We start from the raw sequence: 26,570 nt of genomic DNA, 5'->3' as shown, positions 1-26,570 counted from the left end.
TTTATTTATTAATTCTTCTTTTTTTGGGGTGGTTCCGGGGAAAAAATGGGGGTGAATTATACAAATTTGTAAATAGCACCAGTACATGGGTAATCGCTAAAAGTCTTTTTACTCTAGCATAAACGGTTCAGATGGTATAAAAAGGGGTTTTTTAAAATGTATCACGCTGTAATTTAAAAAAGGGCAATCACCCTTAAGTGAAACCTATACCAAAAAATCAAGCAATTATTTATGAATAATTACCGTAGGATTTCTTCTTAATTTCCGTTACAGTTAGGGAAAAATATATTTTTTTTAAAAACATCTTTTTTAAAAACTTGTCAACTTTGGGGCGCCACCCCCGCTAAACGGTGGATGATAGACAGATATTGTCGGGAAATAAATCGTAGAAAATATAGTCGTCTTCATATTTCTATAAAAGAAATTTTTTGTAAAAGGTACAGGAAGGGCTACGTTCCGCAAAAACCACAAATTACCCCCTTTAAAGGGGTGAAAAGAGGGGTTCCGGGGCGAAATTTTTTCAGAAAAAGTTAGTCTTATAATAAGCACCCCTTGATATTTCAGAAAAAAAAATAAAACCGGACTTGTGTCTATTTTGCAAGGTTCAACCTTTGTTTCCTACACTATATTCTCATTAAAGATTCAACAGATATCGCAACTGCGGATAAGCGAAACCGCGGTTGATGAGTCCGCGGATAACGAGGAATTCCTGTATAATGTATGATGCGGCATCATACATTAGTTGGAGATAAGTACAGTGATGCCTATTAGAGTATAGCTTCCCGTGGGTAACAAGTTTAAGGCTGATTTATCATGAACATGGACGGCACGGTGCGTAGAACAATAGAAAGCACACGTCCTCGGCACTTCCCGGTGTCGCCCCGTTTCGTTGTGTGATAAACCAGCCAATGCTTTTCATATCAGACGATTCTTCAACGGGCTCCGTGCCTTCCACGTCCCTGTCATAACGTAAATCCGCCCTTCTCTTGACTATACATGTATATACCTAATCTATGGCCCTTCTAACGAACAGCATTTCTCTATGCGAACAGCCGAGTTCTGGGTCTATCTATAGGTTTGTTCCAACACGACCGAGAACCGTCACGAAACGGTAACGCTCCTGCGCAGTAAACAAAATCCGTTCCAACAAAAATATGATCGTCATCGGATCGTCCTTCCCACTGTTCCAACAAGAATTGTGATTAGTGACGGTTTCGTGATGATCATTTCAGTAATCGGGAAATAGGGTTTTTCATTGATTGTCATTTGTTTCGAGCTTTTGCCATGTGTCACATAATATTAATATATCTACGGCATACATCTTTTATCATTGGATATACCAACAACATATTGATAGATAAATCAGTTATTAGTCAGGTAACCGTCCCAACATCGGTTTCCAAATTACCGTCATGGGACGATAACTGGGCGATACAATTACGAACATGCGCACAACAAACGGTACAAGTAGTTTCGTGACGGTTTCTGGACCGTCCAAAAGTTCATGTTGGAACAAACCTTATAATTACGTCATTGGTTCTGGTTTTTAATGTTCATGTCAAGTAAAAGTCACGTGTCAAAAGCTATCTTTTCGTTCCGTGTTCTTTTAACTTTGACAATTGACAGTGTCCCGGCCACCTTGATTTTCTCTAGTTTGCAGAAAGCAGGAATTTCAGTAAAGGTAAAAAGTCCATATTATATTTATTTTTACACTGTAACATTCTGTAGAAAAAAATCTACTTTATTTTAAAAACATTCATCAAAACACATTCCTAATTTTTATTTGTTAAAAGTTATCCGGGTGGTGTATGTACTATGATTACGTAAATGTCGATTTAGTAGGCTGCTTAATTTTTGACAAATACAGGGAAAAAAATGAAAAGCAAAACTAAAGTCACCTAACAATAACTATTTTGAATAGCACCAGTTCGTTAGTGCTTTAATATTTATTAAGAAAAAAGACATTTAGTCATACAAAAACTGCAATCATGAATAAAAATTGGTTTACAGCAGTATCTGTAGAGGTTATAGAAGGCCTTAGGTAATATCAATTAATATAAACTAAAATCTTTCATTTTCTATATTAAATATAAGATATTTTTGTCCTTTTATTACTTGAATCAATTTTTTTAATGTCATAAAATATTCCAAAAAATATATACCTAAATAAACAGCATTGGATAGTGTGTCAGTGCTAGAGACATGTAAAGAGGATATTATACTTGCCTAGGGATGTGCCACTCAATGCATCGGGGTGTAACGTCGATATAGGATTGAGTGGTCTAGACATCTTTGTCAAGTCACATGCGCGGGATCGTTTGGTTAAAAGAGATACATAGACCACTGATCAACTGTTTCCATGCTGTTTCTACGTTATGCTTTTTTGGTGAGTATGCTGAGTCTACACTTAATATGTCAATGGTCAGTGCTGTCTTACTATTTTTTGGGTGGAATACTATATTCACATCTCGAATAAATTGACTAAGTAAAATCAAGGAATATAGACTATAGAAATCAACATATTCGTTGTCTATATTCATTGCCAAAATTGCCATAAATTTTTTGGTTATGTTTAGATTTTCTTTTTACTCAAAAATAAAGGGTTTGTTCCAACATGAACTTTTGGACGGTCCAGAAACCGTCACGAAACTATGTGTACCGTTTGCTGTGTGGGTGTTTGTAATTGTATCGCCCAGTTATTGTCCCATGACGGTAATTTGGAAACCGATGTTGGAACGGTTACCTGACTGACAACTGATTTATCTATCAATATGTATATTGATGTTGGTATATCCAATGATAAAAGCTAAAGAAGTATGCCGTAGATATATTAATATTATGTGACACATGACAAAAGCTTGAAACAAATGACAATGAAAAACCCTATTGCCCGATTACTGAAATGATCATCACGAAACCGTCACCGAAAGATCACAATTCTTGTTGGAACAGTGGGAAGGACGATCCGATGACGATCATATTTTTGTTGGAACGGATTTTGTTTACTGCGCAGGAGCGTTACCGTTTCGTGACGGTTCTCAGTCGTGTTGGAACAAACCTATTAATGAATGAATTGATTTCCAATTATAGTCGGTTTGCTAAACTTACAACTGGCTAGTGGTTTTAGTGGGTAATTTTATTGTTTTTGTCCATTTTTGACAAAATTGGCAAAATTACTAACTATTTTGTAATTATTAACTATTTAGTAATTATTTTTTTGCCAATTTTACCAATATGGCAAAATTGCTTACTAAAATCACTAGCCAGTTGTGTCTTGAGTTTAGCGAACAGACTATATTAATCATTGGCCTCCCCTTCCATTTTATTTAATACAGCTTCACAGTTCTTGAAGGTTTCGTTCTTTTTCTTGCAGAACTATCCTCAGTAACTATTGGATATTTATATTATATGAGCCGCTCAGAGGAAAAGTGGTATAACACTCAAATGTTTGTTGATAAAATGGTATTCTTCTAATAAAAGACTTCTAAAAAAATTATTACATTTTCTTTTTACCTACTAGGTCAAAACGTAGTATAGTAATATAATTGAATGGGTCCGCTGAATAACGTTGTAAGTGCCACATTGTTCGTTTTTGAGAAGTCGAAGAAAAAGTTTAAAAATTGTGATAATGGTTTACCTATACATTTTACGGGTGAGTAATACAGTTTGTAATTGGTATTTACAAGCTTTATTACTCATAAAAGGTTTAAGTTTGCCATTGTTATAATTTTAAAACTTCTTTTTCGACTTCTTACAAAACAAGTGATGTGGCGCTTACAACGTTATTCGGCAGACCCATTCAATTACAGGTCATATTTTTTTATTTAAATCACAGAACAGCATCAATTTGAGTTTAGTTGTCCACCCATTCGGGTAGACATACACAACATTTTGAGTTTACTGAAAAAGCGGAGAGCACTTTACTTGTTAACCCTTTCCATGTAAATGACTTGTAACACGTTGCTTGAGGCTGACAATACACTAAAGTAATTTATGTGTCTGTGCTAATGGTGTCAAAAGATGCCCGTGACTTAAGAAGTGAATGACATCTTTTGACAGTATTCGCACAGAAAAGGTTAATGAAGAAAAGTATTTAGTACGTGTACTTTTCCTATTATTCTTATTTGTTAAGGTTTTGTTATAATTTTAGAAATAAGATTAAAATGGCAGACAAAGTAGAAAAGGTTGCCAGACCAATGAAATTCCCTTACACATTCAGTGCAAAAATTGCACAATTCCCAATCAAGCACTACTTGAAGAACCAATGGATCTGGAAATACTATGCTATTTCTCTTGTAATATGTCTTCCAGTCTTCAACTCGATTAGTAAACTGGGTAAGTGTTTTTTATGTTACTAATTGTAGTTACTAAGTACAATAGAACCCCGATTATCCGTGCCTCTCGGGACCGGATGTGGGATGGATAATTGAAAAGCACTGATAATCCGAAAATTTACTCCTTACATAATACAATATACGTACATATGTACCTACCATATAAAGGTAACAGAAAAAGTAAATCTTTCATTATGAGTCTCCCTCTCAGTGTATAGAGTTTCCATCGAATGATTTATGGTGACGCTATTTTGATAACACAGATAATCCGCAGCCTGGATAATCCGCAGCCTGGATAATCCGCACACTGATAATCAGGGTTCTACTCACTACTGTATTAGGTATTTTGAAGTTTTAGATTATTACTCTTTTGTAAATTTGGTTGTCTTACAATGAATTAGGATGAAGCGTCACTGATATGAATTGAACATATCACACTAGATAATACAAAAAATTTGACTAGCCAAATACACTTCGTGCAAAAAAATCGATCTAAGCATATTTTATAGAAAAAATGACACATTTTTGTAGATTTGTCTTACAGATTTGGCATGCATAGAGGCAGAAACATTAAATAATGTAAATAAGTAACACATTATATGCAAAAAAATATTTATAAAAATATGGCAATATTCGAAAATTTAAAAAATGAAAAGTAGCTTTGTTGATAAACAACAGTTATAACAAATGTTTGTCAGTGTCTACTGTTCGCAGAGTGGTCAGGAGTAGTCCCTGACAACTCCTAACCTCACCTAATATAAATAATACCATCACTAGATAAAAATATACAAGATATACACACACCCAAACTTATATGGAATCATCTGAAATTTCTCACTATTTCGTGCGAATTTAAAAAAACGAGCAAATGAAGTCAAACAGTTTTTATTTTAAAGCAATTTAATAACACATACATAACAATTAAATAAAACAATAGTATTTAACACACAAATTGAAACTAGTTGTTTTAAAGTCAAAATTTCAATGTAAAACGAATAATGTTTAGATTGTTTTTATTTATATTTTTTGTATTTTGTGGTAGCCAGTGTTATCACCTCTAGTCCTTATGCAAGCTTCAGTTTGCGTGGGCACGCTCCTAATTAAATTATCAACATTTTGTTGTGGTAGGTTGTTCCATCCTTTAAGAGCAGCTTGTACTAGTCGTGTGGTGTTTTGTGGATTATCTCGGCGAGCTCTAATTTTTCTTTTAAGCATATCCCACAAATATTCTACAGGATTAAGCTCGGGTGAGCAAGCAGGCCACTCCAAACAAGGGATACCTTCTGCTTCAATGATGTCTTTAGTCACTCTAATGGTATGTAGAGGTCCATTATCATGCAATAAAATTAAATTTTATCCTGTTGCAGCTCTCCAGAGCCTGACTACAGGTTATCAACATACCTGTGAGCAGTTAAAGTTGATTGGATGAAAATTAAAGGAGTTTTTTTTACGGATCACAGTTCCTCTCCAGAACATTACACTTCTTCTTGTATATTTGTGAACAGATCTGACAGTTTTCGTTCTTGCTTGTCTTCCTCGACCTCTAAGTACAGTATAACCCCGATAAGTCGGCCTCCGATAACTCAGAAGTCCGGCTAACCCGGACCGATTTTCATCAGACAAAACAAACATTTTTTTTACTTTGACTGAGTTTTTTACCAATAAATAAACAATACTGGATACAACTGTACGTAATTTAGATGTACTGTGCATGTATTTCATGTTTTTGCAATTATAATGTGTATTTGTTTATTATTTATATGTATTTTATTAATAATTTTTACCATATTCTCCGGCTAACCCGGATTTCCGATAACCCGGATCGGCCGCGGTCCCGATTAATCCGACTTATTGAGGTTCCACTGTACACGATTTTGTGGGTCATTTGATTTTACACAAATCCTGACTTTTTTTGAAAATAGCACATTTTGTCAATTCCCAATGTTCCAGTTTTGGTGGTGAAGACACCAATTTAGGCAGTTAATCTTGTGCTGCCTAGATAATTCGGGAACCCATAATTGTCTCCTGCCATATACTTCTTGGTATGAACTCTCCTTCTTATCGTTTCAACTGAAACAGTTACACCTGTAGCTTCCAAAAGCTGCATTTTGAGCTGCAGGTGAGAAATGGTTGGGTGTCTTCCAGCTGATTGGACAATTAAACGATCGTGGAGAGCCGTTATTACTTTTGCCGACTTTCCCGTGCTTTATTTTTGAGCTTTCCTAGCTCCTGTTACCTAACATAGGTTTTGGACAGAACGCCCTGTATTACGCTTAGCTCTACAGCTATATCCCTCTGAGATCATTATTTTCTCCACAAGACCAATAATCTTTCCTCGTAGTAAGTTCTATAACCCCACATGAGTCATATTTTCGTTTTTGAACGCAAAAGTTAGTTTATTTATTTTCGTTCAATTTGCAACTCAAGCAAATAACCTATACCGTACCGAGCTGTACTATCCGATTGTCCTATATTTGTTTTCAATAAAAGCCTTTATTCTTCCCAACAATAACAAGTTTTTCAAAAGAAATAAATATAACTTTAAAATACATGGTGATTCCATATAAGTTTGGGTGTGTGTATTTACTATTAATTAATATTAATAATTAATTGTTATTGTATATACCTTGTATATTTATCTATTAATTATTAAGTAATATTTATATTAGGTGAAGTTAGAAGTTGTCAGGTACTAGTCTCTGCACTCTGCGAAGGCAGTTATTAGGAAGGAATATATTCGATGTTACGCCCTACTTCAAGACGCCAACACAGCAACTGGTTCCTCATTCAAAATAGGCTTAAAATCAAAAACGTCCATTGACTTATTATTTAATAAGGAAATTTGGCCACCTGGTGTCAACATTAAATGGTCCACAGAATCATCATACTCTGAACCAAAGACTTCATCTGAACAAAATATGAATCCGAAGTACATCAGAAGCCCGGTTAGCTTGGAAAATCCAATTACCATTCCAAGCAACAACAAAAATGAAGTTGAAAACACAAATATATTTACAGACAAGCAGGCCATCACAGTTTGCAAATCCAAAGAGCCTTTCCGTTCCCATATCAATTTTATTAAGAAAGATACTTTGGAACCATCCATACATTTGGATCCTTTAACACCACCAAGAGTTAGACTAACTAATAACTCGAACAGTCGATACCTTCTTGCAAGATTAAGGGAACCGGATATCTTAAAAGCAATTAAACTACATCTTGCTTTTCTTCACGACCAGCCTTCTTCTGTATTTTATGATGGATACACCAACACCAGCGTGAAACTCTTTTTGGCTTCCGAAGGACTACCTACTACGACCGAAGAACTACGAAAAGTTCTTCTAGAATTTAACCATGCCTACGGAATTGGTCCAGCTGAAGTGGAAGCTGATCTTGCCGCTTATTGGTCCTACCTCAGTTCGGAAAGAATCATACACCTACAAAAGTCAAGGGAATGCCACCAAAGCTATTATTCCACTGGCTCTCCAAAGCGAAATTTTTAAACATCACGACGTGTTCTGAGGGACTAGAAACCTCAAATTATTTTAGTGATGACAACTTTGGCATGGTTCTGATTAATATTCGTTCTATAAGAAATAAAACTGATGAATTATTTTTGTTTCTGGAGGAATTAGGATTTCCCCCGATAGTTGCGGTTACAGAGCACTGGCTTGAAGTCAACGAGCCTTTTTTCGTAGAAAAATATACCACAATTGCCAGGTATGATCGTCCAAGTTCGGCTCATGGAGGCACCCTAATTCTCTCTAGAAATAATGATTTTTCTCCGGTAACAAAATACGACTTTTTGTTAAGTGAATCCGTCTTTGAGTTTTCCTTAGTTTATAATAAACACCTTAATCTTTACATTATTTGCATTTATAGATCACCTGACTCTGCCGTGGAACTATTTTTTCAGAACCTGCTAAATTTGTTAGATGACCTGCCTCATAAAAGCAGAAAAATTCTATGCGGTGACTTTAACATTAATTATGCTGCTGCTGGTGCTACCCAAGTATCCCTGGTCAACATATTTGAATCGTATGGTCTCTCAATGCACGTTAATTCTCCTACAAGGATTACAAAAACTACATCTACCATAATCGATTATATTGTCTCAGATTTTTCACCCCTTGATGTCTGCTCTACAGTTATTAATGCGGGAATATCTGATCATGAAGCAGTGTATACGAAGTTTAACATCTTCAGCAAACCCTCCTCAAAACCCAGACGTTTAGGTAGGATTTTTTCCGCCCAGAATTTTCGTAAATTCCAAAATTTATGCTTAACTTCTGAGTGGCAGTTTCCTTCTATGGACGTGGACTATAATTTCAGTGTTTTTCTAGATAAGCTTATCCGCATCTTCAATAAAGCTTTTCCTTTAATTCCAATTAAGCCAAAACATCGAAAACCTTGGGTTACGAAAGGTATCCGCATATCAGCCAAGAATATGCGTTCACTTCTATACATCAAGAAATTTACTGCCAATGTTTCTGTCACTGAATATATCACGAAGTACAGGACAACATATCTAAAACTTGTCAAATCAGCTAAAAAAGCCTATTATCAAAATCGTCTGGGAAGCTCTAAAAGTGTTGCAAAAGAAACCTGGTCTATAATAAACGCTCTTCGAAATAAAACTCACACAGCTCAATCATTTTCCCTTCCAAATCCTGAGAGTCTAAACGATTACTTCGTTAATGTCAGTAAAAATATAACATCAACTATTTTGCCGCAAAAAGATCCCATTTCCTATCTTCCTAATTCAAGAAAGGTCTCGAATTCATTCTTTTTAAAACCAGTCGATAACTCTGAACTGACCCAAACAATCAATAGTATCAAAAGCAAATCATCCTGTAGTACTGATGGACTATCTATAAAAATTTTCTCTAATCTCACAGAAAATGTGTTGGAAATCCTTGTCTCACTAATTAATGATTCCTTCGAAAAAGGTCAATTTCCAGAGTGCCTAAAGACAGCCATTATTATTCCTCTTCATAAGGGTGGCGAAAAATCTAATGCCTGCAACTATAGACCTATTGCCTTACTACCGGTACTCTCCAAAATTATTGAGAGACTTATTAAAACTCGACTTATGTCTTTTATCGTTGATAACAACATTTTATCTCAAAATCAATTCGGCTTTTTAACTAATAAATGTACCACTGATGCCATGTTTTCTGTACTACATGAGGTTTATCAAGCACTAAACAATAATTTTTATACTGCCACTGTTTTCTGTGACTATGCCAAAGCTTTTGATTGTGTAAATCACGACATCTTGATTAAAAAACTAAATTTCTATGGAATTAGAGGTATTTCTTTGAATTGGTTCCAATCCTACTTGAATAATAGGAAACAACTAGTTAGAGCAAATGATACTGACTCTAGTCTCAAAAACATTGTATGTGGAGTACCACAAGGTTCAGTATTGGGTCCTCTTCTGTTCCTTATCTTTATTAATGACATCACTAATTTAAAAATCGATGGGAAAATTTTTCTTTTTGCTGATGATACCAGTATCACTTGGAGCAACTCAACTATAGCATCTCTTCATGAAACTATAACTTCGGATCTACTGACGATAAAGACCTGGTCTGACTCTAATTTACTCTCTTTTAATGTAGATAAAACAGTAGCATTATCCTATAAAGGAGCTCTTCAACCTTTGCCTCTTAATAACAGTCAAATCAGTACCGTTGATTCTGTAAAATTTCTTGGTATTTTTTTAGACAGCAACCTCAAATGGTCCCTTCATATCGATTCGTTAAGTAAGAAACTCGCCTCAGCTTGGTTTGCAATAAGATCTGTCTCAAGGGAACTCAATTTAGCATCTTCTAAAATAACATATTTTTCATTATTCGAGTCTCATCTTCGATATGGTCTTCCTTTTTGGGGTTCTAGTACAGCTGCTCAATTTGATGTTATTTTTAAATTGCAAAAAAGAGCAATAAGGTATCTGTTTGGCCTCAGAAGATCTACACATTGCAGAAGTTACTTTAGGAATCACGGAATTTTAACACTTCCATCTTTATATATTCTAGAAACGGTTTGTTTAATTCGTAAACACCTTCATGCCTTTCCAGCAAGGCCCAATCATCTTTACTCCACCAGAAATTCAATCTTTGATATTTATTTACCGATCCCATGCACTGAGTTAGTAAAGAAATCTATATTATATTTCGCAAAAAAACTTTACAACCATCTGCCTTTACAACTTAAATCTGCAACATCTTTCCCAAAATTCCGTAAACTGACAAAAGCCTATCTATCTGAAAGACCATATTATTCAATAGAAGAATTTCTTAATGAATAACTAAGAAAATTGGGTTTCATACGCAGTAGCTTAAACTGTCAGTTTCTAATGTTGTATTTTATTTGTTGTAAGTATGTTCAATTTTCAATTTGCAATGTATATAAATTTTGCAATTAATTGTTTTTGTCTTTGGTTTTATATCTTATTTACTGTATATTGACGATGTATCTAATTTTATTGAATTGTAGTTGTTATTTGTTATTTCTTGTTGTTATTATTTTTCTTTTGACTGTATGTAAGCTTTGTCCATAAAATTGTAAAAATTTTCAGTGACAATAAAGCATATTTCTATTCTATTCTATTAATGCCCAGTATTTTCTCATCCGGTCCTTATAACAGTCTACATACATCTTTGCATTGTGGTAGTTTTGGTCCAATTCATCCAATTCATATTGTCTGAAGAGCCGCACCAAGCTCAAGCAAGTTGTTTGGATGGGGTAGACAAACTTGAATTCATCCTTCCAGTGTGTCCCATAGATGTTCAGTTGAATTGAGGTCAGGGCTGGAAGCTGGCCAATTCATACGGATATTCTTGAGATCTTCTAAGTACTCATTGACGATTATAGCATGGTGGAGATGCACATTATCCTTGACAGAAATATAATTAGGTTCTATGAATGGCACAAAAATACCACATGCTCATCTAAAATGGTTGTTTTTGCTCATGTCACAGAAACTGTATCCACAAGAACTAACTCAGTACGGTCATTGGAACTTATACCAGCGCAAATCATAATTGAGCCTATTCCATAACTCATTATTCTGGGCAACTGGTTCTCATTGTTTTAAGTAAATAACTAATACAGATTTGTTAAATAAATTCTGTTTTTCAAAAGAACTGGAGTATGATTTTTATGGTTTACAAAAAATAATTCTCAAAAATTAATTTAATACTTAAAAAAATAAACTAATAGACCCAAAAACATTAACAGCAACAAACGGATGCATAGATTGACTATCTTAAGAAGTAATTTATTATAAGATAATAACAATTAACAATAGTAAATTACATTAAGATGCCACAATGCTTCAGAACAATATACCTAAAGAAGTTATGTATATACAGAACAACAAATGACATTGGAACCACAAACACCAGCAATTATAAACCATAAACAAAGAAGTTCATATAAGCAAGCAGAAAGTACAAAAAAAGGCTTGAACAAATTTGAAAAATTGTTAAAACATGGTGGAGCGACAATGACAGATCAACTAACAAAAGTATAAGACACAATTTAATACCAGGAGAATGGAAGGCAAGTGGTTTAATCCCATTATTTAAAAAAGGGCGATAAGAAACAAGTTGAAAACTACAGAGGTAAGTATCAATCTGCTAAATTCTACCTTGAAACTTACAGCAAACATTTTGCAAGAACTGCCTTTAAAGAAAAAAAAAAAAAGAAAATTAGGTCCTTTCTCACTTCAGAAAGAATTATACATCTACAAAAATCAAGGGAATGTCACCGAAATTATTATTCCACTAGCTCTCCAAGGCGAAATTTTTAAACAGTACGTGTTCTGAGGAACTAGAAACATCGAATAATTTTAGTGATGACAACTTTAGTATGGTTCTGATTAATATTCGTTCTATAAGAAATAAAACTGACAAAATATTTTTATTTCTAGAGGAATTAGGATTTCCCCCGATAGTTGGGGTTACAGAGCACTGGCTTGAAGTCAACAAGCCATTTTTTGTAGAAAAATATACCACAATTGCTAGGTATTATCGTCCAAGTTCAGCTCATAAAAACTCGAGAGACTCATAAAAACCCGACTTATGTCCTTTCTCATTGATAACAACATCTACAAACCAAGACACGTTAAATGCTACTAGGAGCACCCCCGAATCATAATTTACAATGTATTATAAATTATGATTCGGGAGTGCTCCTAGTAGCATTTAGCGTGTCTTGGTTTGTTTATTTCTACTGCATCTTGAATTTAAATTTAGTATAAATTTCTATGGAATTTGAGGTACTTTTTGGAATTGGTTCCAATCTTACTTGAATAATAGGAAACAACTAGTTAGAGCAAATGATACTGATTCTAGTCTCAAAAATATTGTATGTGGAGTACCACAAGGTTCAGTATTGGTTCCTCTACTGTTCCTTATCTTTATAAATGACATCACTAATTTAAAAGTCGTTGGGAAAATTTTTCTTTTTGCTGATGATACCACTATCACTTAGAGCAACTCAACTATTGCATCTCCTCATGCAACTTCTGATTTGCTTATGATAAAAATCTGGTCTGACTCTAATTTACTCTCTTTTAACGTGGATAAGACAGTAGCATTATCCTATAAAAGTGCTCTTCAACCCCTGCTTATTAATAACAGCCAGATCTCTACCGTTGATTCTGTAAAATTTCTTGGTATTTTCTTAGACAGCAACCTCAAATGGTCCCTTCATATCGATTTGTTAAGAAAAAAATTAGCCTCAGCCTGCTATGCTATAAGATCTATTTCGAAAGACTTCAATTTAGCAAGTTCTAAACTAAAGTCCACTTTACATCAACAATAATTGGACAAGAAATTGACAACAAGTTATTCAAGGTCAAATTTGAATTATACAAAACACAATTCTACATCCAATTTTGCCGTGAATAAAAAGAAAATAAAGAAATTTGACAAAATAAAACATATCCAATTGTTCTATTTCATCAAATTCCTTCATTTTCTTTTACAAACATACATTTTGTACTCGTCAAATTTGGCCTTGAATAACTTTGTCAATTTATTGTTCAATTTATTGTTGATGTAAAGTGGACATAACATATTTTTCCTTGTTCGAGTCTCATCTTCGATATGGTCTTCCTTTTTGGGGTTCTAGTACAGCTGCCCAATTAGATGTTATTTTTAAATTACAAAAAAGAGCAATAAGGTATCTGTTTGGCCTCAGAAGAACAACACATTGCAGAAGTTACTTCAAAGATCACGGAATTTTAACGCTTCCATCTTTATATATTTTAGAAACTGTTTGCTTAATTCGTAAACACATGCATGTCTTTCCAGCAAGGCCTCATCATGACTACTCCACCAGAAATTCATCTTTTGATGTCTATATACCGATCCCGTCCTCTGAGTTAGTAAAGAAATCTATATTATATTCCGCAAAAAAACTATACAACCATCTCCCTTTACAACTCAAATCTGCAAAATATTTCCTCAAGTTCCGTAAAATGACAAAAGCTCATCTATCTAAAAGACCATATTATTCAGTAGAAGAGTTTCTTAATGACTAACTAAGAAATGCAATGTACAAGTAACTAACTAAGCAATGTACAAGTAACCAAACTTATCTATATTTGAGTGTCACATGCAGCAACTTAAGCTTAAACTGATTAGTTCCTATGTCTGTATTTTATTTTGTTGTATGTTCACTTTGCAATTTATATTAATTTTGCAATCTATCGGTTTTGTTTTTTCTTTACTTTATGAACTTGTATTTTTTTATATTGACGATTTATCAAATTTCAGAAAATTGTATTTGTTATTGTTATTATTTTTTTTCTGACTTTATATTAAGCTTTGTCCATAAAATTTGTCTAATTTTCTGTGACAATAAAGCATATTTCTAATTCTAATTCTAACGAATACCTAAATCAGCTCATAAACATAGCAGATGAGCAACAAGATATCAGTTTGGAAAGGTAGTGTATAGAGGCAATATTCATCATAAATCAAATTACATTAGAATATAATAGACCTACATTCCTATGTTTGATCGACTTAAAGAAAGCATTTGACAGAATAGGACTTAAAGATGTCATACATCTCCGGTATAGAGCTTTTCATTCACAGTCATTTGCTTCGAGCTTCTGTCACATGTTGTATAATCCGTGTATATTAATATCATACACAGATTATACAACATACAGGGGCGGCTCGTGATTTTTACAATAGGGGAGGCTATACCTAACTGTAAAATATCTAGACAAATTTGCACTAGCAAAAAACTGCGCCAAAAAATGTAATTTAAGGCCCCATTTTTTGACCATTTTTTTTTACATTCCATAATATCATCCTAATTCATAATTTCATAATATATCATTTTAAAAATAGTTAGTCTAATTGTAAAAGTTTAATACCAAAGTTTGTGTCGTTTATTTGTTAACAATTCCATCTATTTGTAAATAGATACCTCGCATATCAAAATAAATACAGATTTGAAGTTTTGCAGTCCATACATAATGAAGCTTTAAATTTTTTAAGATACTCAACTGAATTATTTAATTCTAAACGCGGCCTACTGCGAATTCAAAAACACCATAAATTACCGATATTTTGCTTTGAGTTAGAGATATATCGGAAAAAGTTATTTGAGCAAGTTGTTCCAAATGTTATTATAACCCCACATACCAAATTTCATAACAAAATTCGCACTTTTAGATTTTTCATTATTTTTAGTCAGGACCCTAAAATTCGTTGTCCTGAGAAGCACGCAACCACGCAACGGAGCCGAGAAGCTATTCTGCCTCCCTTGGTATATCTCCGGGCAGCGTGTGATGGCACCGTGTAGATGCCACTGTTAGGAGACCGGGTCTCCTTAAAGGCCTGCTGTGCTGCACGGAGCATTAGCAACGGAGACTGCTGGGCTTCTCGGCTCCGTGCTCCGTTCATGCATCTCGGGATAACCCAGGGTCCTGCCTACAATAATATGTAATAAAACTGAGACCCGATAGTGAGAGTGCTTGTTATTTTCGCGATTCATGATAAACAAAACAGTGTAGAGTGTGTAAAAAATTTATGGGGAGGCTGAGCCTCCCTTGCCTCCTCTGACGAGCCGCTACTGACAACATATGACAGAAGCTTGAAACAAATGACAATCGATGAAAAGCCCTATAATAAAGGGATCCCTCTGGATAATATAACAAAACTTAAAGTTTATCAAAACAAGATGAAAGTCTGAATAGATGGACAACTTACGGAACCTATAGATATAGGCAAAGCAATAAGACAGGGGGATTCACTAAGCCCTATTAATCTTAAGGGGATGGGTACGTATTTTCGGCTGCAATGCTATTTAAATGGGGATTCATTTTTTTCGAATCCTGAGAAAACTAATAAGTATTTTTGAAAAATTTAAACGCAGAATGAAAGATTACGTTCTTACCGAGGGCCGAAAGTTTTCGACCGTCGGCCGAGGACCTAGAAACTTCTATAATGTTTATTTTATTAAGTTACAGGGGTGAAAAACTAAGAGAAAATGTAGTGTGATTTTTAATTTCAAATATCTCATTCAAAAGAAACTATTTATTCTAAGGGACTTTCGGCCCTCGATAATAATTTAGTCTTTCATTCTGCGTTTAAATTTTTTAAAAATATTTATTAGTTTTTTCAGCATCCGAACAAAATGGACAACAGGTCCGTGGTGATATTTTCCAAATCGAACATTCGCTATCTTTGTCATACAACGCACTGAGTCAAATAGAATATGATGACAAGACAGTGACAGTTTTAAATATTTGACATGGCATCGGGAATATTTTGAGTTGTTGATTAAATAATATTGATAGTGTATTTGATAAATAATTGATTTAAGACGTGAACTTAATAAAAAGTTATTTATTGTTTATTATTTATGGACGATCCAAGCAGAGTATACACCAGGATATATTCAGTGATCCAAGTATTTTGTTGTTAAAGATGTTCAAAATTGTAAGCGTTCCATAGTAATAATATATTATTAAAAAATCACTTTAACACTTTTCTTTTTTTCTCGATTGAGTATTAGTTTTTGTTGTACATATAAATTATTACAATCATACTCTGGGCTAGTTAGCAAAATACAAGGAAAAGTTATTTACCAGCAATTTTATTGCTGGAATCGAATCTGATGATTGTATATATTAATAATATAGGTATGCAAAGTCCGCAGATAGTGTGCTCCTTTTTTATAAACAAAATGGAGCTCGAAAATCGTTTATTTTTCAATTTTTGCTCTATAACTCCAAAGATTTTAACTCTACACCAAAAACACCCAAATAAAAATTCCCGCAATTAAATTATGCATAGAGACGTGTTTTTCCTGATTTACTTTGACGAAAATTTTCCCCGGAAAGTGCGGGTTTTTCCAACAAAATCTTTAATTATCAACTAAAATTTTCGATAAGTAATTGTTTATCAATAACTAAATAACTGGGTAATATAAAAGCTCTTTTCGTATAGATTATTATTACAGAAGCCGATGGAAATTGAATGAACAGTTTAGCAACAATTGAAATGGTTATAAAAAATTTAGGGTCGCTATAAAAACCACAATAATTAAGATACATAAGAATAACTATGATTTTTATATAAAAAGACACTGTACCTATCTAATGTACTTTACAGAATTGAAATTGTACTATTTAACCGGCCTCAGGAATATTTTAAAATTATAAACAATTTTTTGACTTATAAACAAATAGAATATCTCAGTAAATATTAAATTAAATTATGAAAACGGTATTAGAAAAAATTCGGCAGGATGTTTCTTTTAAAAGAAAAATCGTTTAATTGTGATGAGTGATTCCTGAGATACAACTTCTTAAAGTTGACCGGCATTTACGGCAAAGATATAAACAATAGGATCATAATTTTCCAAACATCAGCTTTTTGTTTTTGTCCTCTTTCTCCACACCAATTTTCATATCAAAATACTCATAACCTATATTATTATAATAAAAACTATCGATATTACGAGTGAAAATTGCAAAAAATAGCAAAATTCCAATCAAAAATTAGGTTGGAGCAATTGTAATCCCAAAGTTCAAAATCGGTATACTTACGTTAAAAAAATGCATTTTCTCGGCTTCCCATGGAGCAATTTTTTTCATTCTTTTTTTGTTCCCAAGTAACTCGAGTAGAGCCATCTAACTAACGCATTATTAAATGTCAAACTTGCTTTTGTTTTGTTATAGTAGATTAATTTATTTATAAGAAAAGAAAACTACATATTTTTTCCAGTTGTAGACTTTTTTAGATAAACTTACAACAAGTGTACCTTTTAACGATAAAAACACAAATATTCTCATTTGAAAGTTGTATAATTATTTAAACAATCTTTATTTAAACAAATTAAACATTTTTGTTATAATAAATAAATTAATTTATTATAACAAAACAAAAGCAATCATTTAATAATGCGTTAGTTCGATGGCTCTACTCGAGTTACTTGGAAACAAAAAAAGAATGAAGAAAGTTGCTCCATGGAAAGCCGAGAAAATGCATTTTTTTAACGTATACCGATTTTGAACTTTAAGATTACATTTTCCCCAACCTAATTTTTGATTGGAATTTTGCTATTTTTGACAATTTTCACTCGTGATATCGATAGTTTTTATTATAATAATATGTTATGAGTATTTTAAAGATATGAAAATTGGTGTGGAGAAAGAGGATAAAAACAAAAAGGTGATGGTTCGAAAATTATGATCCTATTGTTTATATCTTTGCCGTAAATGCCGGTCAACCTTGACCGGTTGTATCTCAAGAACCACTCATCACAATGAAACGTTTTTGTCTTTTAAAATAAATATCCTACCGGTTTTTTTCTAATACCGTTTTCATAATTTCATTTAATATTTCCCGAGATATTCTATTTGTTTATAAGCCAAAAAATTGTTTATAATTTTAAAATATTCCTGAGGCCGCTTAAATAGTCCAATTTCAATTCAGTAAAGTACATTAGATAGGTACAGTGTCTTTTTATACAAAAATCATAGTTATTCTTATGTATCTTAATTATTGTGGTTTTTATAGCGACCGTAAATTTTTAATTAATATTTCAATTGTTGCTAAACTGTTCATTCAATTTCCATCAGCTTCTGGAATTATAATCTATACGAAAAGAGATTTTATATTACCAAGATAGTTGATTATTGATAAACAATTACTTATCTAAACTTTTAGTTGAAAACTAAAGATTTTGTTGGAAAACCCCGCATTTTCCGGGGAAAATTTTCGTCGAAGTAAATCGGGAAAAACAAGTCTCTATGCAGAATTTAATTGCGGTGAATTTTTATTTGGGTGTTTTTGGTGTAAAGTTAAAACCTTTGGAGTTATAGAGTAAAAATTAAGAAAAACACGATTTTCGGGCGCCATTTTGTTTATAAAAAAAGTAGCACACTATCTGCATACTTTGCATACCTATATTATTAATATATACAATCATAAGATTCTATTCCAGCAATAAAATTGCTGGTAAATAACTTTTCCAAAAATGGCCTACTCTCCGATAATCTGCCCAGACTATCACTAAATACATAGTGAAAAAATTATCATATTTATTAACTGAATTAATAATTTGCAATTATACAAATAACAGTTATCCAAGAACATTCAAAAGCCATTTCTTTAAAGTTAATGATGACATTGTCAAGTAGAATGACATTCTAGTAATGTTTACATATCCATACTACTGTGAATTTTACTACACGTAATTTGCCGTGTAAAGACAGAAAAAGTAGGGATAGCCGTAAAATATTTGCGAATTATGTACCGATGGCTTTAATATAATCATGGATGAAGTCATAAAGAATGTAAATAAAAGAAGATAATACAGAATGGGGAACAATGAAATTAAAATTCTCTGATACTCAGATAACGCAATATTGATAGCTCGAAATGAAATACATTTCGAACCATTTCCTGCCATATTTAAAATCCAACAATATCCAAAGACCAGTGATTTTATTCGTCGATGGGCGTCGATCACATTCAACAAAACATGTTAAGCAGCTATGCGATGATAATGGAATTATTTTGGTACCACTTTTTCTCAACACTACCCATATTATGCAACCAGCTGACGTATCTGTTTTTAAACCTCTTAAAGCTGGTTGGTCAGCAGAAGTGAGAAACTGGAAATTTCAAAACTTTCCAAAAGATGTGACACGTTCTATTTATGTCAAGATTAGCTAAAAAGCAAAAGGATTTAACATGTCGGTTTCAACTCAGGAAACTAGAAAATCTCATGCTGAGGGATTGAATCAGGAGTGACGAGATCAGAACAAAAACACTAAACAGAAAAAAATAAAGAACAGAAGGACGATCACATCAGTAGAAATGGCCGACACAACCCATCAATGAACAAGTAAAATTGTTTTTATAAAGGAAGAAGAAGAAGAAGAAGGCATAGTAAATAGTTTATACTTTTCCATGTATTATTTTAAATCTAAATTATATCTGACAAGCAGTTGATATTAATTCATTTCCTTTTATTTTCAGCCAACTCTCCTGGAAACGTTGCTAAATGGGCCGAGATTCGCAGAAGAGAAGCTGCTGAACATCATCACTAAGAAATTTTTTTTATAGTAATTAGTCTGCCAATTGTTTTGTTCTAATTTAATTTCTATTAAATACATGTAGATACAAAAATGTTTTTTTTATTTTTCCCTGAAATTTTTGTTTGTTTTAATCATACTTCTTTTGTCCAGACACTGATACATACAAATGGTCACTGTTGGTTATCTCCCCAATCTCAAGTTTCTAATTTTCTCCCAATTGTTTTCGAATAAACCTTACGTCCTTAAGTTTTTCTTTTTTAGAATGTACACTACCTAAATTGTAGATTGTAAAATAATTTGAATGAATTTACCTTTTTTAAATGCAGACTTACGTTTTGATCACATTTACAAGACTGTTTCCCCCTCTGATAGTTAGAACTTTGTTTTTTTCACATCTTCATAGAAATCTTTTGCTCATATTAAATTGAAGGTGCTAGTGGACAGGAGTTTTAAGTGCTGCTTGGGAATCCTTTTTTAGTCTTACACCATCACATTTTCACCCAAGGTATACATAGAGAATTCTGTGGTCTTAATTTCATGATAATCTTCTGGAAAATCTGTGGTGTCTTTTTTATCCTTCCAAATACTTGGTCTGCGTAACTAAGACATTTAGTACACATGGTTATCATAATAGGAATTGTCCTTTTATCTTCTACATCCATCTGAGGGAAATCATACAATTTGTATGTCGTCATTAGGGCTTACAATCCCGCAGCCTAAGTTCAATCTCAGTATTTGTGGGACTACTAATTTTCAATCCCGCGGGATCTCGGTATTTGCGAGATCCCGCATATTGAAAATAGTCATATTTATTTAAGACAAATCAATTAATCAACTAACTCCACATTTATTACTATTAAGTAGTATGAGATCAATCAAATTACACCGTTTATTCGTCACAAAAAACAGTAACAAATATTGAAAAAACAAAAAACGTATCTTCTTAAAAAAATACACCAATTATTAAAAATCAACAAAAAACACATTTTCAACTGAAAATTGACATAGTTTACTTTACTTATTTAGTTAATATATTACTTAGCTTTAGGTTACTATTATTTAGCTAAAGCTTTCAATTGAAAATGCTTACGAAGGAAACACATCTAAACTGTCGTCTGCCAAACTACTGCGTATTTTAGAGGCAATATAGCCGGCAGCACAAAATGCCCTTTCGGCTTCCAAACTTGTCGGCGGTGTTCCTTTTAAGGCTTTATATATAAATGTAAGATATTTTCCCATTGACCCTCCAGATTCATAGAGTAATTTCTTTTTTATAATGGACTTAAAAGTATTAGCTCGATATGGTTGCATTACACGCTGATGATAAAGTTAACTCTAACTCCTTTTGCAATGTAAGATCAAGATCGAAACCCCATGACAGAACCTCTACATTGACGTTTCTTACTTGATCAGCCTCTTCGTCATCATTGCTCTTAGCCTTTTCGTCATACGACGCGTGATAAATCAGTAGTGCAGTCACATTTCTACGTTGTTGTAAAATACGTCGGCGCAAAGACAAAGCTAATAATTCTGAAGCTAACCTTGAATGATTATCTTCCAGTTTCTTAACAATAAATTTGAGCGCAGTTTCAGCAGTAATGAGATTTGCATCTTGACGGCAAAGAAGTTCGGCAGCAAGTTTTATCGGCTTCAAGATATTTTTTAGATTTACTAAAGCATCAAAAGTCACGGGCCGATAGCTATGGCGAGAGGTCGAATGTACGCTTTTTACAGTCCCGCAAATCCCGTGGATCCCGCATCATGCGGGATTGGAAAATGACGCGGGATTCCGCAATACCGAGATCTCGGTATTCCGGAGTTGGAAGCCCTAGTCGCCATCGAAGTTTGTATGCAAAGCTTGTAAAAAACTGCACTGGCAATTATTCTATTCGCTCCTTTTAAATCTTGATCCTCGGTCCATATGTACAAAAATGCATTTCCCAGGCTTAAACCTTAGTCTTGTCGCCAGGGGGGGGGGGGGGGTACAACGGCCTCCTTTAGGCCGCGTTCAGAGTGGACGAGCAAAGAGCAAAGCGGAGAAATCAAACTCATACTGGGAAATGGAGGTACACAGAGTGCTAGCAAAGAGCAAAGTGGCGAAACCAAACAAGTTTGATTTCTCCGCTCGCACTCTTTGGTCCATGTGGTGAGACCGCTCCCGCCTGAAAAAATTTTTGATTCGGTTTCTTTGTCAATTCCTATTCAAAAATGTCCCCTTTAAACAAATCTGAAGAGCACCGGGCGGAATTTTTGGGCAGAAATTGTTTAAACAATTTTATCTACTCTATGTTATATTATGTGTAAGTTTTTAGTTTGTGAAAACTGTCATTCTAGATAGCAGTGCGTGAAGTGTTTAAAGTGAGCGTGAAGTAACAATGTATTTTAAATGGGACTTACTTTTTCGCACTGTTTTTAACACACTTTCATATAATCAAATATCCTTAACTTTGGCGTTGTCATGGTGATGACATAATGAGCAATAAATTACGACAAAAGTTTTTACAGTTTTGTGGTTTGAAAGAAGTTAGACTTTTTAAATGTCAAAGTTCTAAAAATTGTAGAATAGAAATGAATTCCAGTGACGAAGAGTTACAGTTTTTTTATTTGTTTATGGTAGAGTAGATAAAATATTGTATGAAACTGTGCGTGAAGTACTTTTTGCGAACTTACGCGATGTATAGCACTCGCGCCGCTGTCGCTCGTGCTCTAAATATCGCGTGCGTTCGCAAAAAGCATACTTCACGAACTGTTTCATAAATAACTATTTTTAAACAAATACAAAAGATCACGTTTTTTGCTCCGGAACATACAGTGTGTCCACGGATGGGGTGCCCAAGAGGAAAAACTTTTTTATTTTCAATTTTAGCGAAAAATGTCATTCTTGATAAAAAGTTTTGCTTGTTCTAAAACCCCATAAAATGAAATAAAATTCAAGTTTTTCAAATCCTGCTTAATTTTATAGCCAATTTTATGTAAATCCCTATAAATTTTTGCACTAAGTTCGAAATTGTAACCATAATAACTTGGGAGAACAAGCCTTTCGCTTCTCTGGATTATATAGCCAGTCTTTGTGGTTCTCCTTGAATCATCAAATTATTTATTAATTAAATAATTATTAATCCAATAATTTTAATAATGAAATTTATCACAAGATAAATTCTTTATTAAACGCTTAACATGGTCGAAAAAAATTACAATTCGTAAATTATTTATCGGAGTTGACAGTTATACTAAGCTACATTGTGGCTTGGCAACACTAGATTATTGTTACGATTTCGGACTTATGCAAAAATTTATAAGGATTTACATAAAATTGGCTACAAAATTAAGCAGGATTTGAAAAACTTGAATTTTATTTCGATTTATGGGGTTTGAGAACAAGCAAAATTTTTTATCAAGAATGACATTTTTCGCTAAAATTGAAAATAAAAAAGTTTTTCCTCTTGGGCACCCCAACCGTGGACACACTGTATATTTTTAGGTTTTTTGGGTTATTCTAAACAAAAAAGGTATCTTGTAATTTTTCCCAAAAATTAATAGTGTTCGAGTTATAGGCGATTTAAAATCTGAAAAATGCGAAAATACGCATTTTCGAGGCTTAAAAATTCATATTTCAATTAGTATTTTTGAGGTTGCCAGATACTTAAATTGATGATTAAACATTCAGCTTCGATTCTGAAGAGTAATCGCGTCTAACCTTAATTTATACCCTTGTTTTTTAATTGTTAAATATGCGTGTTTATCCGATCTTTTTGCCGGTGCGGCGCGCTCTATTTCAAAAATCTCCTATTTCCTCCGAAAATTATTTTTTCTAGATTTTTTGGGAAATTCTAAATAAAATAAGTTTCTTGACATTTTTCTCAAAAGTTAATAGTTTTAAAGTTATAAGTTAATAAAAGACTCATTTTTGGATTTTAAATCGCTTATAACTTTAAAACTGTTAACTTTTGAGAAAAATGTCAAGAAACTTATTTTATTTAGAAAATCCCAAAAAATCTAGAAAAAATAATTTTCGGAGGAAAATAGGAGATTTTTGAAATAGAGCGCGCCGCACCGGCAAAAAAATCGGATAAACACGCATATTTAACAATTAAAAAATAACGGTAGAAATTAAGGTTAGACGCGATCACTCTTCAGAGTCTTGAAGCTCAATGTTTAAACTTCAATTTAAGTATCTGGCAACCTCAAAAATACTAATTTAAATATGAGTTTTTAGACCTCGAAAATGCGTATTTTCGCATTTTTCAGATTTTAAATTGCCTATAACTCGAAAACTATCAATTTTTGAGAACATTTACAAGATACCTTTGTTGTTTAGAATGACCCACAAAACTTAAAAATATATGTTCCAGAGCAAAAAAAATGATCTTTTGTATTTGTTTAAAAAAATTGTTTAAACAATTTCTGCCCAAAAATTCCGCCCGGCACCCTTCAGATTTGTTTAAAGGAAATTTTAAAATATTTTTAAATAGGAATCCACAAAGAGACCGAATCGGAAATTTTTTCAGACGGGAGCGGTCTCACTACATGGACTACTGTGAGAGTAAAGAGCAAATATCCTACCCTGCCGAGTGGAAAAGAACTAAACTCTCGTCTAGCGTAACTACCCGCTATTAGCACTTCTTTGCTTTTTGCTCTTTGCTCTTTGCTCGTCCACTCTGAACGTGCACTTTTTGCTCTTTGCTCGTCCACTCTGAACGCGGCCTTATTCAGATGGACTTACCCAAGTTCTTTTTATTTATTTTGACCGGTAGAATACGAATTTTTTTGGGTAACAGTTGATCCGGATTAAGATTGTTACAAACGAAGAACTTGAGAAATTACATCACAGCGATTTTTCGCAAAACAAAACATTTATTTTTTTTTATTTTTTGGGCCATTCTAGCAAAAAATGTTCCTACAAGTTTTTTCTTAGGATGCATAGTTTTCGAGATAAATGCGGTTGAACTTTCAAAAAAACGAAGAATTGCAATTTTTTAACCCGAATATCTATGATTAAAATATAAAATAGCAATAATGTTTACCGCATTTGAAAGTTCAAGTCAAATTCTATCGGTTTTGATTATTTGCATTACTAAAAATTAATTTCTTTATTGTTAAACAAAGCTATAAACAAATAGTGCTTGAATGATGTTTTCAATGCATTTCTAATTTAAAATCGAACGAGTAGGCGCGCTGACAAACAGGCCATTTTGTATGTAGGTACAATGTAGCATGCATTGGGTACGGGAAACACTATATTTGTTTATAGCTTTGTTTCGACAATAAAAAAATTAGATTTTAGCAATGCAAATAATCAAAACCGGTATAATTTGACTTGAATTTTCAAATGCGGTAAGCAAAATTACCATTTTATTTTTTAATCAAAAGTTATTCGGTTTCAAAAAATGGAATTTTTCGATTTTTTGAAAGTTCAACCTCGTTTATCTCGAAAGCTATGCATCCTACGAAAAAACATGTAAGAACATTTTTTGCTTAGAATGACCCAAAAAATACAAAAAAATGTTCTGTTTTGCGAACAATCGCTGTTATGTAATTCCTCAAGTTCTTTGTTTATAACAATCTTATCGACATCCGCATCAACTGTTACCCAAAAAATTCGTGTTCTACGACTTAAAGGTTTAAACTCACTAAGGTACTTTTTAAAAAGACCCTTTATTAACTTTTACAAATATACTTCACTTTTAATTGATCGAAAATAACTGAAATTAATTACAATGATATTACTTTTATATAAAATCAAAATGCTGAATATAAAAGGTAAAACTGCTGATTGCGATCGCTGACCTCTGGGGTTATTGCACCATAATTTCTCCATCCCCTTGAGAAGTTTTGTGAGGGATGAACAAAACTGAAGGCGTTGGTTCCGGATCGGCTGCATCCTCTTCTTCTTCGTCTTCTTCCATTTTCTTCTTTTTCCATAACTCTCGTAATTTGTAAACCAAGAGAATGATAAGGGCAATTACCAAGAAATGTATTGGTGGTGTCCACAGATGAGAATGGTCCATTGTTGTTAGGGACACGGGTTGGAGTCTTTCTTCTTCGGTTGAGAGTTTATGCAGTTCATCTAATTGGATTCTGTCTAACTTTAGAGGCTTCACTGATGGATCTTCTCCTTGGAATTTAATTTTGATCTTTGGCAGGGTTAAAGGTTCTTCTTTTACTGCTGCTTTGGAGTTGATGTAAACTTCGTTGTTGGTTCTGAACTCGCATCCTGGGGGTAGTTCTATCAGGAATGTTCCTTCTAGTACTTCAATTTTGGAAGTAGAACAGTGGGTGGAAATTTTAGTAGCTTTTGGAAAAACAGCAATATAGTGGGCTTCAGATAATTTTTGGATAATTGTTGTGCTAATTGTGATCGGCACGTTTTGACATTGAGCGGCGTCGTTGGATAATTTTAGGATTTGATTTATGCAGTCATCGGTTTCTGTATTTTCTTGTGGGAACTTCTCTGGACAGATGAATTTCTTCGGTTCGCTTTTTCTGCATGGTAGGTCCATGTATTGGAAAAGTTCCGAATTAGAAACTAAATATGGCCCAGGTGGGATAATTATTGTATTGTTGATGGTGGGAAGTGAATATAAATGAAAATATGTAAAAACTTTGGAATGAAGAATGGGGAAATGTAAGATAAAGACTAGAGAATGGTTGGA

At 33.4% G+C, this 26,570-nt stretch overlaps 1 protein-coding gene across 3 annotated transcripts; it reads left to right on the top strand.

The window, feature by feature from the left end:
* The first annotated feature begins 1,539 nt into the window (after positions 1-1,539).
* LOC126879818 (uncharacterized) lies at positions 1,540-20,008 on the top strand. Of its 3 annotated transcripts, XM_050643094.1 has the most exons (4): positions 1,667-1,681; positions 2,231-2,386; positions 4,151-4,335; positions 19,859-20,008. In XM_050643094.1, exons 3-4 carry the CDS (start codon positions 4,164-4,166, stop codon positions 19,927-19,929), a joined length of 243 nt encoding a protein of 80 aa, XP_050499051.1. In that variant the 5' UTR covers positions 1,667-1,681; positions 2,231-2,386; positions 4,151-4,163; the 3' UTR covers positions 19,930-20,008. The 3 variants fall into 3 exon arrangements, with proteins under 3 accessions (XP_050499050.1, XP_050499051.1, XP_050499049.1); XM_050643093.1 differs by lacking the exon at positions 2,231-2,386 and having other exon boundaries at positions 1,540-1,681; XM_050643092.1 differs by lacking the exons at positions 1,667-1,681; positions 2,231-2,386 and adding an exon at positions 1,882-2,041.
* The last annotated feature ends 6,562 nt before the right edge of the window (positions 20,009-26,570 follow it).

The sequence above is a fragment of the Diabrotica virgifera genome, chromosome 2, assembly GCF_917563875.1.
Source record: "Diabrotica virgifera virgifera chromosome 2, PGI_DIABVI_V3a".
Taxonomy (NCBI): domain Eukaryota; kingdom Metazoa; phylum Arthropoda; class Insecta; order Coleoptera; family Chrysomelidae; genus Diabrotica; species Diabrotica virgifera.
The sequence above is the reverse complement of the archived record's forward strand: the minus strand, read 5'-3'. Positions and strand labels throughout refer to the sequence as shown.